The 18,177-nt window shown below is 48.1% G+C and overlaps 1 protein-coding gene across 1 annotated transcript; it reads right to left on the bottom strand.

The window, feature by feature from the left end:
• Positions 1 to 2,161: 2,161 nt before the first annotated feature.
• LOC139707350 (PRAME family member 12-like) lies at positions 2,162 to 5,789 on the bottom strand. Its single transcript, XM_071618559.1, has 4 exons — positions 5,758 to 5,789; positions 4,386 to 4,682; positions 3,553 to 4,122; positions 2,162 to 2,711 (listed from the first exon to the last, which is right to left on the bottom strand). The coding sequence occupies exons 1-4, from the start codon at positions 5,787 to 5,789 to the stop codon at positions 2,162 to 2,164; spliced, it is 1,449 nt and encodes a 482-aa protein (XP_071474660.1).
• Positions 5,790 to 18,177: the final 12,388 nt, after the last annotated feature.

Genomic DNA, 18,177 nt, shown 5'->3' with positions numbered 1-18,177 from the left:
AGGTCCTCCTGTCTTGGTCTCCACAGTCACTGGGATTACAGTCATGTGCAACCACACCCAGCGCTCCTTATTATTATTTATAAGGAATTGAGCCTGGTATAAGCGAGTGAGACTGGGGCATTTGCTAATGAGCTACATCCCCAGCCCTGCACTGAGGAATAGAATATAAATATGCTGGAGTGCTGCTGAACTGGGCCCTGGAGAGGAGCCTAACACATGGCAGGCTGTGCTTCCTGCCCTTTGGGAGCCACTGTCATGTAGGAAGCTCAGCCCTCCTGAGACCACCAGGCTGGAAAGTGCACCCAACAGGGGGAGGCCCTGGTGGGCAACAGGCCACATACAGAGAAGACCAGAGGGCACTGTGGTACATAGCTGTAATCCCAGCAACTCAGGAGGCTGAGGCAGGAGGACCACAGGTTGCAGGCCAGCCTTAGCAAATTGAGACCCTGTGTCAAAATAAAAAAATAAGGACTGGGATGTAGCTCAGTCATAACACTATGTATTAAGCACCTGTGTAGCTAGGCAGGGGGGTCAGGTAGGGTCCACATGGATGAAGATGGCAGGTGAGTCCCTGTCTCTGGGGCTGGCCACCTATAAAAAGCAAGAATGTGCAATGTGGCCAACTGTGATCCATTCCTTCTATGGAACAACCATGGGTGGTCAACGGGGTATTCAGGGGGGGCCTCTGAGGTGATGCCAACTCAGACCTGGAGGAGGAGCCAGTCTAGTATTGGGGAATAGGGGGCATATGGGGACAGCAGAGAGCCCCCTGCCTGCCCCTTCCACAGCCAGAGCCAGTCACCACAGCGGTTGAACCCCTGCTCCAGCTGCTGCTCCTGCCTGGCAAGTAGCAGATGTTCACCCCAAGAGGGAGAGAGAGCCAGTCTGCTTGAAGGAGAGCGACCTCGGCAATATGCTGCAGCTGCAGAAGGTGACAGCGCTTTGATCTTTCTCCACACTCCTCCAAATGGTGGCCTGGCCACAATTCTGTAGATCTGAGCCCCTTCAGAACACTCGTCCACTCGTTCTGGAAGCTGCAGATGCTTGGAGCAAGGAGAGTTATTTGATGGCAAAAAGAACAGTCGAGAAATGGTTTGGTTAAATCCACAGGAAGGGGGTCCAGGAGTGTCCTGCTTTATTGATCACACTGTGCAGATTGTCAGCAAATGACCAAATAAAAAAATCCATTTTGAGCCCCCACCAAACAGAAAACAATCCTAGTCTTGAATCCTCTTCCTCAGTTATGCCAGAAGGTAGTCTTGAACCTCCAGTGGTGTCTGAATTAGGCAACTGGAAGTCCTTTTACATAGCCTGGTCACACAGTGCAGACTAAAATTCTAAAGTACCTGGGGTTTCTGTCCTCTGACCTTGGCTACCGTTGTCTGATCTTTCTGAGTTAACCTCCCCCTTCACTTCCCTGAACAAATCTGCAGGCAGACCAGGCTTACAGGACTGCTGGTCTGTCTTGGTAGCTCAGACTTGCTTCTTGGCCCTAAGCAGAGGCACAGAAAAAAAGCAGGGCTTCAAACCCAGCAAGGAAGGTATGGCAGTTATGTCCCATGCTTCCAAAGGATTTCAAATTAGCAGCCGGGTGTGGTAGCACACACCTGTGGTCCCAGCAGCTTGGGAGACTGAGGCAGGGGGATCAAGTTCAAGGCCAGCCTCAGCAACTTAACTATGTCCTATGCAACTTGGAACCTGTCTTAAAAAGGGTTGGGGATGTGGCCTAATTGTTGAGCACCCTTTGGTTCAATACCATTCCCCCCCCCCCCACAAAAAAATCATATTAGTGAAAATTTAGTACATTTTTATTATGGAATAATAGATCCAAAAACCAAGTAGCATAGTAAAATGAAGGCCCTTATACCTCTCTCCTGAAGGCCAACCCTAACCCATTTTTCAGGGGTACTGGGGATTGAAGCCAGGGCATTTGACCATAGCTACATCCCAGCCCTTATTTTGAGATGGTCATCCTGAGTTGTCAAGACTGGACTCAAACTTGAAGACATACGCACACATGAATCCCATCAGAAATTTATAAGAAGCATTTCTTGAGGTTCTGGAGAACAAACTCACTCTACCTGAGCCTCACCCCCAGGCCAAGAAAGCTAATGTGTTGTGCATGTCAACAATCCCCTGCCTACCGAATTGCCACTGAGTTTCAGGCAATAAAATCTGTACGTTTGAAGTGAAGAATACAATTGTAAGAATAAATCTGGATGTCGTGGACAGGCCTGATGTCCTTCACCAGCTGAATTAGCTCATTCTGAACATGGTCAAATTTCATGGGGTTGATCTCAGTCCAAGAATCCCCGAGGATTTCGTCAAAGATCTCCAGAGGGGCAGGGTACTTCACTTGTTCCAGCGGCAGGCTAGCGGTGTGGCTCAGCAGGTTCTTAAGAGCAGTCAGGGGGATTTGGTTCCCACAGAAACTGAAGGTTTTGAGCTGGGAACAGTGACCCAGGGCTGGTGAGATGACATTTAGCTGGGACTCTGTTATCTCACAAAACTCTAAGACCAGGGTCTCAAGGGTGTGTGCCACCTTCTCCAGCAGGACCCGGAGGGGCTCAGGACTCATACCTTTCATGGAAAAAGAGCTGAGATCCAGACACTTCAGTTGATCAGTGCTCGGACACAGGGACAGATGCTTTAAATCCTTCTCCTTGAGCGGACAATCTCTCAGCGAGAGTGTTTTCAAGGGGGTCCGACTCCTGGAGAGAAAGCAAAGAGTTACTTCTGGAGAATGAAGGCACCACGTGGATACAGTGGGAAATGGTAGGTGAGAACTGTCTAATCCCAAACCCAAGGTCGCCCTGACCTTCTGATGATGGTGGACCCCCAGGACACTGTGGGTTGCAGAATCTGCTCCTACACTCATCCATTTCAGGGTGAGCCTTTCACCACCACTTGAGTGACCAGGTGGGTCCATCATCTCTAAGGCTCCTCCCCTGACTGCCAAGCTGAAGGCCACAGGAGGTCAGGGGGAGTCATGTACGAAGGACAAACCCAGGCAAGATGAAGGAAACCCACCGGGGTTGTCCACCTGTGGGGCTCACACCTTGTACCCTCCATCCCTGCTCCTCACCCTCCAGTCCAGAATCACCACCTGAGGCTCAGAGCAGCCTTCCCCAGGGGGGCATTGGGGGCGGCTCCTCTGCTCTCCGCTGGAGAGCACAGAGCTTCCCTGTCGCAAGGTGCAGGTGAGGGGGCTTCCCTCCTGCAGCGCCCTCTCCTCTACCCCTTCTCCCACCTCCTTCGCTGGACAGGCCTCCCAGGGAAGTAACCCCACCCACCCTCACTAGCTCCTGTCCCCCCAGCTGGCTTCCCTACATGGTGGCACTTCCCAGACCATGCACCCCGGTTTAGCCCTCTGCTTCTGTGTGGGTGGTGATGAGACCGTCCTTCAGGACTGAGCAGGGACCAGAACCTGAGGTCACTCGGTCACTGTCCAGCATCTCCTTCCCTGACATGGCTAGTGGCCAGGGCACAAGCCCTGTAACTGCTCGGTAAGCAAAAATGGCTTTTGCGGCAATGCGCACCCCTCGTGCTTACAGGAGGATTTTGTGCAGCATTCCGCAGAGGAAGAAGACGTTGTTCACGTAGAGCTCGTGGAGTTTGTTCACCTTCCGCAGTTGAAAGCTGTATCTATGGGAATACCACCTGTTTTTGGATCGCTTGGTGAAGACCTGCGGGCTCATGTTGGAGAAATGGAGGACTCGAAGGTTCCTCATCTTGCTCAGGATAAAACAAAAACGGAACATTATTTCCAAACTCCAGTGGTCAGCATTCACCTCCAGTTCCCGCACGTAGTAAAAGGACACAGTCCTCCGGATTGTATACTCTGAGTAGCAACCATTGACCTGGAGCTTCTTGCAGTATATACGGACCACCCTCCTTGCTTTCATCACCCACTCAGTGAGGATGTAAAGTAATCTTGGGAAGACTGTGTCCGGACAGAATTCTATGAAGATCTTCAAGCGTGGCTTCGCTGCTCTTTGGCTGCATTTCTCTCTTTCCTTTGGAGACGTGGCCTCTTGTGAGCAGGCACCCAGTGGGGCTCTGGACCACTGATTGGGGCAGTCCTGATTCATTCGAAAATCGATTGCTTTCAGTTTCCATTTCCTATGGAGAAAATGGGAAGGAGGCTCGAAAAATAGACAAAGACACGCCGGGTTCCAACCTGTGCATTAGACCCCAGTGAACCCCTTGTTCTGGGTGGCTGCTCCTCTGCTCTCTTGTTTTTCTCCATGTCCTTTCTCCTTGAATCCAGCCAGGGACCCTTCCTGTGGAGGGGGCAGGGCAGCCTCCTCCCTGGCACCACCTGGTCCACCCTTCACCCTGCCCTGCCTCCCCCCACCCCAAGTCTCTTCCTGGGCCCCCCTCACCTGGGGTGAACCTTGTTGAAAATCAGCGAGCTTAGCCCATACAGTAGAGTTCTTAAGGCCGTCAGATCTCCTGTCTTCACCAGGTAGTCCACATGCAGACAGGCCAAGGGGCAGGACAGCACCATCTTCTTTAGCATCTCCTTGTGACCCCCCATTATAGCCTCCTTGTACAACTGCAGGATGAGCACCCTGGGCAGGTACTCCAGATTGGGGATGGGCAAGTCCTTTTCACATAGTACGTTCTGTATCACCAGTTCCTGGAGTGTGGGTACGGTCTGGAAGCTCATCTTGTTGAATCTGCAGGGAACAGAGGCACCCTTTCAGGCCAAGCCTGAAAAACCCCTTCTCATCCAGCCGAGGTCCAAATCCTGGTAAGCCACAGCTCTGTGGTGGTGGTCCACCTCTGGTCCTCCCAACTCTAATCCCACTGGTTATCAAGGAGTCTGAAGGCTCAACCAGTCCCCCTATGGACAGGTGACTCATCCTCACTTTTGAGATCCTGGGGAGTGAACCAAGGGCTGAATGCTTGCCAGGCAAGTGCCTTACCACTGATCCACATCCCAAACCTAAACCTCACTTAGGACCACCTTAAAGAGAATGGAAATGTCACAGGGCCAATGCCCAGCCTGGTGGCACAAGCCTGTAATTCTAGCAACTTGGGACACTGAGGCGGTAGGACTACAAGCTCAAGTCTAGCCTCAGCAACTTAACAAGACCCAAGGCCCTTGTGAGAGATCCAATCAGAATAAAAAATTCAAAGGGCTGCAATGTGGCTAAGTGGTAAAGCACCCTGAGTTCAATCCCCATTACCAAAAAATAATTTAAAAAAATGAGAACCTCAAGTTCAAGGGCAGACTGGGAAACTGAGCAAGACCTTGTCCGAGGCTCAAGATGTTGTTCAGTGGTAGCGAGCTTGCCGAGCATGTGAGACCCTGGGTTCAATTCCCTGTACCACACATGCACACACAAAACCATAAACATATGTGGACATGTACAGATGTAAATCTAGATATAGCTATAGCTTAGGAGCTGTGCTGAGGGTGGTAGCTCAGTGATATAGGAGGTTACTGAGCCCACATATAGCCTTGGGTGAGATCCCCATTGGACCCTAAAAATGAAAATCAGAACTTTTGGTTGCTGAACTTAGAGGAAGTTTCTTTGGGGTTCCTGGTTTCAGAGGTTCATTCCATGGACAGCCAGCTCCATTGCTCAAGAGGCAGAAGAACATGACCAAACAGAGCCTCAGAAAAGCTGATCAGTACCAGGCAGCCTGGAGGTGGTGGGCACGGTGCCAAGAAACTTTAACAGGGGTTCACGGGATGCTTTCATTATATCCCTTGTGGCTTTGAAACTTACATGTTTCTCCCCCCACCCCTGCATCTTCTTTTCTCTATCCTCTTTCATGATCTCCCTGATGTCCTTCCTGATCTCCCCTTCCTAATCCCATTTTCTTGAATCACCTCTATAAAAGCCCGCTGTTCCTGAGGATAGGCAGAAGCACAGGCTTTGGGACACTAGTCCCTGTTTCTTCTTTGCTACCAAAACAATAAACCTTTTTCCTTTTTCTCAATATCTTGTCATTGCTATTGGATCAGCATGGAGGATGGGGCCAAGCCTTTGGTTGCAAAAATATAAACCCAAAGACACATCCACAGGGATCTATTTCCTCCAGCTACACCCCACCTGCCTAGAGTTTATCACCCAGTTTATCATGGGTGATTAAACTCTAAATAGATGAATGTACTGATTATGGATCTTATAACCCAATCGTCTCACCCCTTTCATTAACACTAGAACCTTTGGGAGAATACATCCTATCCAAACCGTGACACCAAAATCTAGTAATAAAACATTGATATAAAATATATACATCACACATATGCGCACATATTCCTTTGTTTTGCAGTGATGGGGTTTGAACCCAGGTCCTCATACTAGGCAAGTCTTCTAACACTGAGCAACACCCTCACCCTGTTTTAAGCTCTAAAAATAAAATATCTTGTAAAACCACAATACCACAAATTCCATGAACTGTCATTTAAAGTAATATAGACTACATATGAAAATTGTCAAGACAATTCAAAATCAAATAGATAGCTCTCGCTTAACAATTTTGCACTGGGTCAGGCGCAGTGGCACACACCTGTAATCCCAGCAGCTAGGGAGGCTAAGACAGGAGGATCTTGAAAGCCAGCCTCAGCAATGGTGAGGCACTAAGCAATTCAGTGAGACCCTGTCCAAGCAACTCAGTGAGACCCTGTCTCTAAATAATATATAAAAATAGGGCTGGGGACGTGGCTCAAATGGTCAAGTGCCCCTGAGTTCAATCCCTGAGTTCAATCCTCGATGCCCAAAAAAGAAAAAAAAATCATTGGGTGCAGTGGTGCATGCTGGTAATCCCAGCAATTTAGGAGGCTGAGGCAGGAGCATCAAAAGTTTAAGGCCAGCCTTAGCAATTTAGGGAGATTCTAGGCAACTTACGGAGGCCCTGTGTCAAAAAAAAAAAAAAAAAAATGTAAAAGGTGCTGGAGATGTGGCTCATTTGTTAAGCAGCCCGGAGTTCAATCCTGAGTCCACAAAAAGTCAAGTTGCAGGTCAGCCACAGCACCTTAGAAAGACGTTGACCAACTTAGGTAGATCCTGATTCAAAATAAAACACGGGTCTGTGGAGATGAGATGAGGCTCAGTGGTAAAGCATCCTTGGGTTCAATCCCTAAAGAAGCAGCAGCAGAAGTGGTGGCAACGTGGGCTGCAGTCACCAGGGCAGACTGGCTGTGGTAGACAGGGTGGCGCATCCTTAGGGGGGCTGTCACTTACCCTCTCTGCACGTCTGGATGGAATGGTCTGGCTCTCCAAGTGTCAACAGATCCAGGCAGTGACTCTTGGTCCAGGATTCTCTGGAGCCTTCTCTGGCTGGTCTGAAGCTTTTATTCCTCCTCCCCAAACCCCTCCCTTCCAATCAGAATCTCATATCTGACTAGATTATTGAATCTCATCCAATTAATCCTGGTTGGATTTTCAGCTTATTGATTGGTTTTAGCAGATCTCCAGGCAGGAAGGGGAAGGGATTCTGGGTGGGGTGGAGATCCTCTCAGGGATTTCTTTCACAGAGTTTCATTCACAGGGTCACCCTCAGTTCTGAGCATGAGACACAAAGGACTTAATCTGATATTGGACTCAGAGAAACACCTTAAAGCTCATTGTTCAGGGGTCCGTGGCCACACTGATATTGTGAATATGTTCTAGAGTTAAAACCTCTCAGGTGTGATGGCTCACTTCTTTAATCCCATCTATGCCAGCAGCCCCAGAGGCTGAAGGAGGGCAATCCCTAAAGCAAAGAGCTCCAGGCTAGCCTGGTCAGCAGGGTGAGAACCCATCTCAGAAACAAAAACAAAAATACTTTATGAAGCCGGGCGTGGCAGCACACACCTCTAATCCCAGTAGATCCAGAGGCTGAGGCAGGAGGATTGCAAGTTCAAGGCTGGCCTCAGCAATTTTAGTGAGGCCCTGAGCAACTCAATAAGACCCTGTCTCAAAATAAAATACAAAAAGTGGCTCAGTAGAAAAGAAATTGGAAAAGAGTTGCTAGAGACACTAAAAACCAGCCTCTACTTCAGAGCAAAGCCTGCCCAAGGAAGGGATATGGCCTTTGTCCTTGGAAAGACCCACAGAGCACTCCTAGGCACATTCCCACCCTGCTAAGTTGTTTATGTACAAATAACAGGAGAGATATGCTGAGCCAGGTGTCCCTGACTCAGTCAGGCTAGGTTGGGACCCATAGCAACCCCCTAGCAGCCACCAATCAGCATGAGACAGGGAAATACCTGGGATGCCAGATGACCCTCCCAGTAGTTTATGGTGTTGGAAAACCATGTAATTCAGCATGAACACCCCTCTTGGCTTAAACCAATCAGTTCAAATGAATCCCCTTCTTGTAGTAACCAATCACCCCTACCCAACTTGTTCCCGCCAGTGAATGTGCTAATTATGTTTTAGAGTTGTTGTTTGATTTTCCCGGGGTGTGTGATGATTTGCTAAGAGGTGCTATGATGTGTGTGGGGGTCCTTGCCTTCTCCAAAGAATGTATAAAACTGCTGCAAACCCTGGGCTTCAGGCTTCTCAGCATCACCAGTTGCTGTGTGCGCGAGGAGGACTGAGCTAGCTCGCAATAAACACCTCTTTGCTGCTTACATCCTGGTCTCTGGTGGTCTTTGAGGGTCCCAAATTGGAGCATAAAAACACAACAGAGACTCCTAAAACCTCTCGCTACCCTCGAGGACAGGGAGGGAGAAGCAGTCTTTTGTTCCCTTACAAGGTAAAGGATGTTTCAGGGGGATCAGCTCAGCAAACTGGCTTGAGAATAGTGTCACCTGTAAGGGTAAAAGAAATTGAAGTTAAAGTGTAAAAGTTAAAGGGTAAAAGACGGGGTGTTGTAAAAGTTTCTAAGCTGCAAGGTCTGAGTTAAAATGTAAAGGAGGTATTGTTAGGTTTCTATGCTACCTGCAAAACCCGAAATTTCTGTAGCTGTTAAGACAATGCTTAGAACCGCCCAGTAAATATTTCCCCTGACTATTTGGTTGTTTAGGGCTCTGTGTGGTCGCACATAGTCATTGCAGGGCCTGGACCAATCAGTTTAAATGTGTACTCTCCTTAGGAATGACCTATCACTCCAGCCTGACCTGTTCCCGCTAATGAATGAACTAATCATGTTTAGGAGTTGTTGTTCAATTTTCCCGTGCCTAATGATGATTTGTTCTGATGTATACAAAGCCCTCCGCCCTCCCCAAAAAGTGTACTTAAGCAGTGCTCAGCCCCTGCTCGGGGCTCTGGGCTGCTTTCCCTTCTTGAGTGGGCACGGAGCCCCAGAATGCTGGTTCAATAAATCCCCTTTCTGCCAATTGCATGAGTGGTCACTTGGTGGTCTCTTTCTCTGACGTTTCGCGGGACCCTTACATCACCAAATATGAGCTGGGACCTGAGACCAGAGAGCAGCTTTGACTACCAGCCCTGGGAAGGCCACTTTTCCATGTCTGAAGCCACTGAGGGTGGAAGCTGTGGGTACCTCTCAGGATGTTGGGGAGCAAGAAATGTAGGTCAAAGTGTGAGTCCCTCTCATCATGGCAGCCACCACCTGGAGCCTTTCAGTGTCAGGGTTCTTCCTATAGGGGCATTTCCCAGGCAATGCTGAGCCCCACAGAGTGCCAGGGTCCTTTATCCTATAAAAGCAAAGTCTAAGGAACAATGACATTTTAAAGAGTGTTCAATAATAGCGAGGCATGGTGGTACAGGTCTGCAGTCTGAGAAACTGGGGAGGCTGAGGCAGGAGGATTGCAAGTTTGAGGCCTGCCTCAGCACTTGAATTTAGTAAGACCATCAGCAGCATATCAAGTCCAAGTTTAAAAATGAAAAGGACTGGGGAAGCCAGGCACAGTGGCACATGCCTATGATCTCAGTGGATCAGGAGGCTGAGACAGGAGGATCTTGAGTTCAAAGCCATCCCTGGCCCCTCCTTACATAGAAAATAACTTTGAAGCTATCAATCTAATTCAAACTCTCCTCTTGTTGCCTTTGGGGGGTTTTGTGGTACTGGTTTCTGTGGAACTCAGGAGTGCTCTACCTCTGAGCTATATCCCCAACACTTTTTGATTTTATTTGAGAAAACCTTCACCAAGTTTCCCAGGCTGGCCTAGAGTATGTGATCCTCCTGCCTCAGCCTCCAAAGTGGCCAGGACTACAGGGAGGTGTGCACCATCAAGCCCAGTTTTCTGTTTTATTTTGCAGTGAGCAACTCCTGTACCATAGAGCTACATCCCCACCCAATATGGGTATTTTCTTTTATTCTAATGAACACTCTTTTCTTGTTTCAGGAAAGAACGTTCCTAAAGCCATAATGTTCAATATTAAAATCTAATACATTAAAGATAAAAAAGTTTATTTGAGTAAAAAGCAATCCATGAACTGGGGAACTCCACATTGAAAGACATTCCCTGGCCAGGTGCGATGGCACACACTCCTAATCCCAGCAACTGGGGAAGTTGAGCAGGAGGATCACAGCCTGGGCAATTTAGCAAGGCCCTAAGCAACTTAGTGAGAGCCTGTCTCAAAATAAAACAAAAAGGGCTGGGAAGGTAGCAGAGTGCTCAAGCCCCTGGGTTCAATCCATAATATCAAAAAAGAAAAAAAATATATCCTAATAAATACAATTATATTTATATATTTTTTTTTATAAATGACATGATTTAACCAACTAATAAATCAATGGTGGAGGCCTGCTTATCTGATCAAAACCTCGTGTTTGTTCTTCAAGGTGTTTAAATTTGGGGTGATGCCAGGCATGGTGGCACACGCCTGTTTTCACAGAGACAGGAGAGGCTGAGGCAAGAGGATCACAAGTTCATGGGCAGCCTCAGCAACTTAATGAGGCCCTCAGCAACTTAGCAAGACCCTGTCTTAAAATAAAATATAAAAGCTGAGCATGGTGGCACACTGCTGTAATCCCAGCGGCTCAGGAGGCTGAGGCAGGAGGATCGTGGGTTCAAAGCCATCCTTAGCAACAGGAAGGATGCTGTTGCGCTAAGCAAATCAGTGAGACCCTGTCTCTAAATAAAATACAAAATAGGGCTCGGGATGTTGAATGCCCCTGAGTTCAATTCCTGGTTAAAAAAAAAAAAAAAAAAAAGAAAAAGAAAGAAAATTGAGGGTGGTAGTGCTTTGTTTACAGGAAAACATCACTTTTCATCAATTAGGGTACAAGTTTCTTTCTGTTGAATAGAATAAAATAAAAGAAAGCAAGAACTACTATGAGCCCAAGTTATTCACCTCAGATCACACTGCTGGAAGAGCATCCAAAGTATTATTAAAATGCTCAGGGGACCTGGGCGGAGCTCAGGAACTGTGGGTCCTTGTCACAATTTATGTCCTGAGTAAACTACAGAGAATACCTGGGTGCTCTGGTCGGCCTCTGGGGCTGGCATCCACTTTACTGCCAGTTCTGGGAATCTCTGGTGCACCCCAGTCCCCGGGCAACCCATGTGGGACCTTCCCAGAGCCAGCCCACATTGTCCACCAGAGGCACAGCCACAGTGGTGTCCTGCCAGGTGTCACAGAGCCCCTGCTGCACGTTCCTTGGAAGCATTTATTTTCTCTGCAGAGCCGCAGCCTCTGCTGCTCCTGCTGTTTCCCCCTGGATCTGCTTTTTTAAAATTGATTTTATAGCATTTCAGTCAGTTGTGCATATTTAACCTGAGTCTAGTCATAAAGAAATATCAGTCAATTGTACCTTGAGGTACAGACTCTCGTAATCCCAGCAGACTCTCTAAATAAGCTAATATTATGAAAAATTTTTGAAAATATTGAGGGAACATCTAGTTCATTCATTTTATTATTTTTTATTCTATTTTTTTATACACAATGGCAGAATGCAGTCATTCCATATTACACATATAGAGCACAATTTTTCATATCTCTGGTTGTATATAAATTATGTTCATGCCAATTTGTGTCTTCATACATGTACTTTGGATAATGATGTCCATCACATTCCACCATCCTTGCTAATCCCCTGCCCCCTCCCTTCCCCTCCCTTCCCCTCCCACCCCTCTGCCCTATGTAGAGTTCATCTATTCCTCCCAAACTCCCCCTCCCTACTCCACTATGAGTCTCTCACCTTATATCTCAGAAAACATTAGAATGGCCTTTGTTTTTTGGGGATTGGCTGACTTCACTTAGCATTATCTTCTCCAATGCCATCCATTTACCTGCAAATACCATGATTTTATTCTCTTTTATTGCTGAGTAAAATTTCATTGTGTATATAGGCACATTTTTTTTTTTAATTTATTCCTGCTCCAATGCTGAGGCCTGGAGCCCTGTGCGGGGTCACAGTGCTGGTGATTTCTGTGGAAAGCAGCTGTTTAGGAGTCCTTGAACACTCTCTGTGATGCAGTATTCCAACTAGGTGAGATCTGGACCACAGACTGACAAAGAATGCTGCCTCCCTCTGGCCCACCATCTTCGTTCTCCCCACCCTTTTTATTTTTTTATTTGTTATTTTTTTTAAAGAGAGAGAGACAGAGAGAGAGAGAGAGAATTTTTTTTTAATATTTATTTTTTAGTTTTCGGCGGACACAACATCTTTGTTTGTATGTGGTGCTGAGGATCAAACCCCGGGCCACATGCATGCCAGGCGAGCACACCACCACTTGAGCCACATCCCCAGCCCCTCCCCACCCTTTTTAAATGCTGGTGATGGACCCCTGTGATGCTTTACCCCACTTAACTACCTCCCCAGTCCTTTCATTTATTTTGAGACAATTTCTGGCCAAATTGCTAAGGGCCATGATAAATTGGTGAGGTCAGTCTTGAATTTCCAGTCCTCCTTCCTCAGCCTCTGATGTGGCCACTGTTCTAGGTATCTGCCACCACACTTGGCTCTAACACTGTTTTTTTTTCCCTAAGCCGCAGAGAGAGGTTTATTTGGTAAAGTAGATACAAATTCTAGGGAGAATGGTGCAATATCAAGGAAAATGCCTTTGAGGTAAAGCAAGGAATACTCACTCAAGGTGAAAAACCAGCCTCTACCTCAGAGCAAAGCCTGTCCAAGGAAGGGACTTGACCTTTGTCCTTGGAAAGACCCACAGAGCACTCCTAAGCACATTCCCACCCTGCTAAGTTGTTTATCTACAAATAACAGGAGAGATATGCTGATCCAGGTGTCCCTGACTCAGTCAGGCTAGGTGGGGACCCATAGCAACCCCCTAGCAGCCACCAATCAGCAGGAGAAAGGGAAATACCTGGGATGCCAGATGACCCTCCCAGTAGTTTATGGTGTTGGAAAACCATGTAATTCAGCATGAACATCCCTCTTGGCTTAAACCAATCAGTTCAAATGAATACCCCTTTTGTACTGACCAATCACCCCTACCCAACTTGTTCCCGACAGTGAATGTGCTAATCATGTTTTAGAGTTGTTGTTTGATTTTCCTGGGGTGTGTGATGATTTGCTAAGAGATGCTATGATGTATGTGGGGTCCCTGCCTTCTCCAAAGAATGTATAAAACTGCTGCAAACCCTGGGCTCGAGGCCTCTCAGCATCACCAGTTGCTGTGTGCATGCGGAGGACCAAGCTATCTCGCAATAAACACCTCTTTGCTGTTTACGTTGATCTTGGTCTTTGGTGGTCTTTTGGGGGTCCCGAATTCGAGCATAACAAAGGCAGAGTGCAGGCTATCTCCAGAGGGAGAGAAAATCTCTGGCACTAGTTTTATTTTTCACTGAAGAAGAAAGCTGAGGTTCAAGCATTAAATCTTTCACTTGTGTTAGTTCTGCGGAAAGTGGTGAGTTAGGGGCTTTACAGATTCCAGAAGAATCTTCAGATTCACATTTGGATTTCTTGCTGGGAGCCTGCCAGCCCTGAGACAAGCTTGAGGGTCCAAGTGCAGGTTTCTGGTATTAGCAGAACTTCTTAAGTGAAGTTCAAGATTTTTTTTTTTCCCTGACTTTGAGGTCTGGGTAAATTTGCCTTTGACAGTCAGGCAAGGTGGCTCACCCCTGTAACCCCAGCAACTCAGAGAAGCTGGCAGGAGATGGCAAGATCCAGGCTAGCCTCAGCAGCTTAGTGAGACCCTGTCTCAGAATAAAACAAGAAAAGATAAAAAGGGCAGAGATGTAGCTTGGTGACGGAGAACTCCTGAGTTCAATCCTTCATACAGGGGAGAAGGAAAGAAGGGAGGAAAGGAGGGAGAGAGAGAGGGAGAGAGGGAAGGAAGGAAGAAAGAAAGGTAGGGGGAGGAAAAGAAAGAAAAAAAAAAGAAAGAAATGGAGGGTAGGGGAGGAGAAAGGAAGGAAGGAAGGGGGAGAAAGAAATTGCCTCTGGCAGTATACAGACCAAGATTGGTTAGGGGTTGAGAATCCATCAGGAACGCAAGATTGCTTTTTTTAATAAGTAAACATTTTTTTTTGAGAGAGAGAGAGATAATTTTAATATTTATTTATTTATTTTTATAGTTTTCAGCCGACACAACATCTTTGTTATGTGGTGCTGAGGATCCAACCTGGGCCGCACGCATGCCAGGCAAGCGTGCTACCACTTGAGCCACATCCCCAGCCCCTGCAAGATTGGCTTAACACTTGGAATAAACCTGGAGTGCAAATCTCCTTTCATATTTGAATAACAATTTCATTGATTAACCATATCAATGGAATAAAGAAAAAAAAAAAAAGAAATAAGACTCATCTCAATTGACACAGGGAGAAATACTTGTGTGCCAGGTATGATGGTGCATTCCTGTTAACCCCAGCTACAGGAGACTGAGGCAGGAGGACCACAGGTTCAAAATCAGCCTCAGCCACTCAGTGAGATCCTGTCTCAAAAATAAAACATAAAAAGGGCTGGGGACATGGCTCAGTGGTTAAATGCCCCTGGATTAAATCCCAAGTACACACCCACCCTGCAAAAAATATATGGGAGATTCAGAGATAAGGGAATGCTAAGAAGGTCCCCTAGGCAGGAATGAATAGGTGGCTGGGGGGGGGGGGGGGAGGTGGAGAGCGAGAAAGGTTTTTCTTTCTTTTCATTTTCTTCCTTGTTTTCAATGGAAAATTGTTTCTAAATTGATAAAAATGATCTATGAGAGAGCTGCCACCGCCGTCCTTGCCAAGGGCGCAGCCAGAAGCGCGGTTCGCCATCCACCGCCTTGGTGATGAGCATAGCGAGCCCCAGGTAGTAGTTCCACGAGCTGAATTGCTGCCGGTGCGCCTGACCCTGGACACTCACGTAGCGGGCACTGGGCACGACCGCCACGGGCGCGGGGACGCGGCCACGGCGGGGCGAGCAGGGCGCCCAGGGAAAAGCCTCCATGGGCGGGCTGCTGGCTGCAGGCATCACGCCGCCTCCCCGCCGCCAGCACAGGCTGGACAGAAGGGACAAGCCTAGCCTGCCCGCCGGCCAGCAGCTTAAACAAATTTTTGGTACTAGGGATGAAACCCAGGGGTGCTCTACCACTGAGCCACATCCCTAGCCCTGAAATTTTTTCATTTTCAGACAGGTTCTCACTAAGTTGCTGAGGGCCTGGCTAACTTGCTGAGCTGCAAATGCAGCTCAGGGGTAGTGTGTTTACCTAATGGGCAGGAAGGCGGAGTTCTATTCCCACCCCAGGAAGGGGGGAATCCTTCACCTCAGTCTTTTCCCAGCTACCCTGAAGCCAGGGTTCTGTGTCCTCTGAATTCGCAGCCACATGCTAAGTTTCATCTCTAAGTGCCCAGAGGAAAGCTTTTCCTATGCACCTGACTGGGAAGGCACACAGTAGCAGCACAGCTGCTTCCTGACAGGGTCCTGGGCCATGAAACATCCAGTTGCACCAGGATAAAGGGTGCCTATCTGCAAAATAAGCTCAGGAGAAGGCACAGATCCAGATGTTCAGGGGAGGCCTAATGTCCCTCGGTATCCCCATCAGCTTAGCAGGAAGCTGGACAAACCACCAACGTGGAGAGTAGGACACTGATTGGTCTCCAGAGGGGCGGGGCACACGCTGAGCCTGGCAGAGTGCAGCAGGTGGTTCTCCAGGACTGACATGGGGAGGTACCATTGAAGCTGAACATGGTGAGCTGGGAGCAGCGGCTCAGGGAAGGTGGGTGGCATGGAGCTGCCAGCCCATGACCTCACAGTCCTGCAATTCCAGGGTCTGCAGAGTAGCTACGACCTTTCTGTAGCAGAACTTGGAGGGGCATGTGACTTCAAATGGACGTTTTTTGGAGGAAGGGGGACTGGGAATTGAACCCAGGGGTGCTCTAACACAGACCTACATCCCTAGTCCACTTCCTTTTTTATTTCAAGACAGGGTCTTGCCAAGTTGCTGAGGATCTAAGTCACTGGGGCTGGTTTGGAACTTCTGATCCTCCTGCCTCAGCTTCCTGAGCCACTAGGAGTAGAGGTGTTCGCCACCACACCTGGCTTTAAATTTTGATGCCATCAAGATCCATGTGATTCAGCTGACTGATACCCAGGCACAGATGCTTCAACTCAGATTCTAAGTACAGGGAGTTAGTAATTGAGAGGGTCTGGTGGGAAGGGTTGCCTAAGGAGACACCAGGCAGTTAGTTCTGAGGAGCAATGTCAAGGTGGGAGAAGACAAAGTGGCCCAAGCCCAAGGTCACCCTGACCCCTGATAATGGTCAACACCCAGGATTCTGTCTGTCGCAGAATCTGCTCATTCACATCACCCATTTCAGGGTAAGCCTTACACTAGGTAGGTCCACCATCTGCAAGGCCTCCATCCCTGCTGCTCACCCTCAAGTTCGAATCACCACCTGAGGCTCAGAGCAGCCTTCCCCAGGGGGGCATTGGAGGTGGCTCTCTGCTCCCTGCTGGAGAGCACAGAGCTTCCCTGTTACAAGGTGCAGGTGTGGGGGCTTCCCACCTTCAGCACCCTCCCCTCTACCCTGCTTCTCACCACCTGCGCTGGACAGGCCTCCCCGGGAAGGAACCTCACACCCACCTCACTAGCTCCTCTCCCCACCACCTGGCTTCCCAGACCATGGACCCCTGTTTAGCCCTCTGCTTCTGTGTGGGTGGTGATGAGTCCATCCTTCAGGACTAAACAGGGAACCAGACCCTGAAGTCCCTCGGTCACTCTCCAGCATCTCCTTCTCTGACATCACCAGTGGCCGGGGTATAGCAAGTGCAATTTATTTGTTCATTTATGGTGCTGGGGATGGAACCTAGGGGTGCACTACCACTGAGTCACATTCCCAGCCCCCCCCTTTTTTTTTTGAGGCAGGGTCTCCCTAAATTGTTGCAGCTGGCCTTGAACTTATGATCCTCTTGCCTCAGCCTCCTGAGTTGCTGGGCTTTTACTTCTGTGCCATTGTGTCCAGCAGCTCAGGCAACTGACCCTACCTCAAAATAAAATTATTAAAAGGACTGAGGTTGTATTTCAGTGCTAGGGAGCCTCGGGGTTCCATCCCAAGTACTGAAAGAAACATTTAAAGAGAAATTATAAAAGCTGGGTTACCAGATCATAGAGGATTTGAATCTTAGAGATGGAAGAGAAACCTCTTAATTATCTCAGTTCTGGGTTTAGGGAGACCTGGGATGTCTTGTCTTCTTCAGGTAAGAGGGAATTTCCTGCATAATCAGAGCATAACCTAAGTAATAGAGTTTTTCTTTATTTCTTTGTTTTTTTTTTTTGGGGGGGGGTGTACTGGGATTTCACTCAGAGGTACTCGACCACTGAGCCACATCCCCAGCCTTATTTTGTATTTTATTTAGAGACAGGGTCTCACTGAGTTGCTTAGTGCCTCACTTTTTGCTGAGACTGGCTTTGAACCTGCAATCCCTCTTCCTCAGCCTCCCGAGCTCTGGGATTACAGACATGTGCCACTGCTCCAGGCATAATGGATTTCTTCTGCAGAGAACTCAAGTTTATCCAAGCAGGTCTTATGGCTCTCTTTGCAACCTACTGTTAAAGGTGAAGAAAAACTATTTTAGAATCCTGTGCAGTAGGAGATCATAAAACAAATCATTTGCAAATTGAGAGGCATTTCTAGGAGATTGTATGGATGAGAGGTCTTGGCGAGATGCCTGAGAGGGGTGATGTGGGGTTTGAGGGCACACTTGTAGATTCCCAGTCTGGGTGTATTGCTTATTTTTCAGAAGGCAACAGTGTTGGCTCTGCTTATCACCTGGGTACCAGAGACAGCAGAGTGAAGGTGTCTGCTGCGAACCATTTGGAGTCTGCAAGCCTATTAGATGACAGGTGCTGGGGTTTGGAATTGCAGGAAATCTTGCATTTAT

This window comes from Marmota flaviventris, chromosome 10, assembly GCF_047511675.1.
Source record: "Marmota flaviventris isolate mMarFla1 chromosome 10, mMarFla1.hap1, whole genome shotgun sequence".
NCBI lineage: Eukaryota > Metazoa > Chordata > Mammalia > Rodentia > Sciuridae > Marmota > Marmota flaviventris.
Note: the sequence above shows the minus strand (reverse complement) of the source record. Positions and strands in the feature narration are given on the sequence as shown.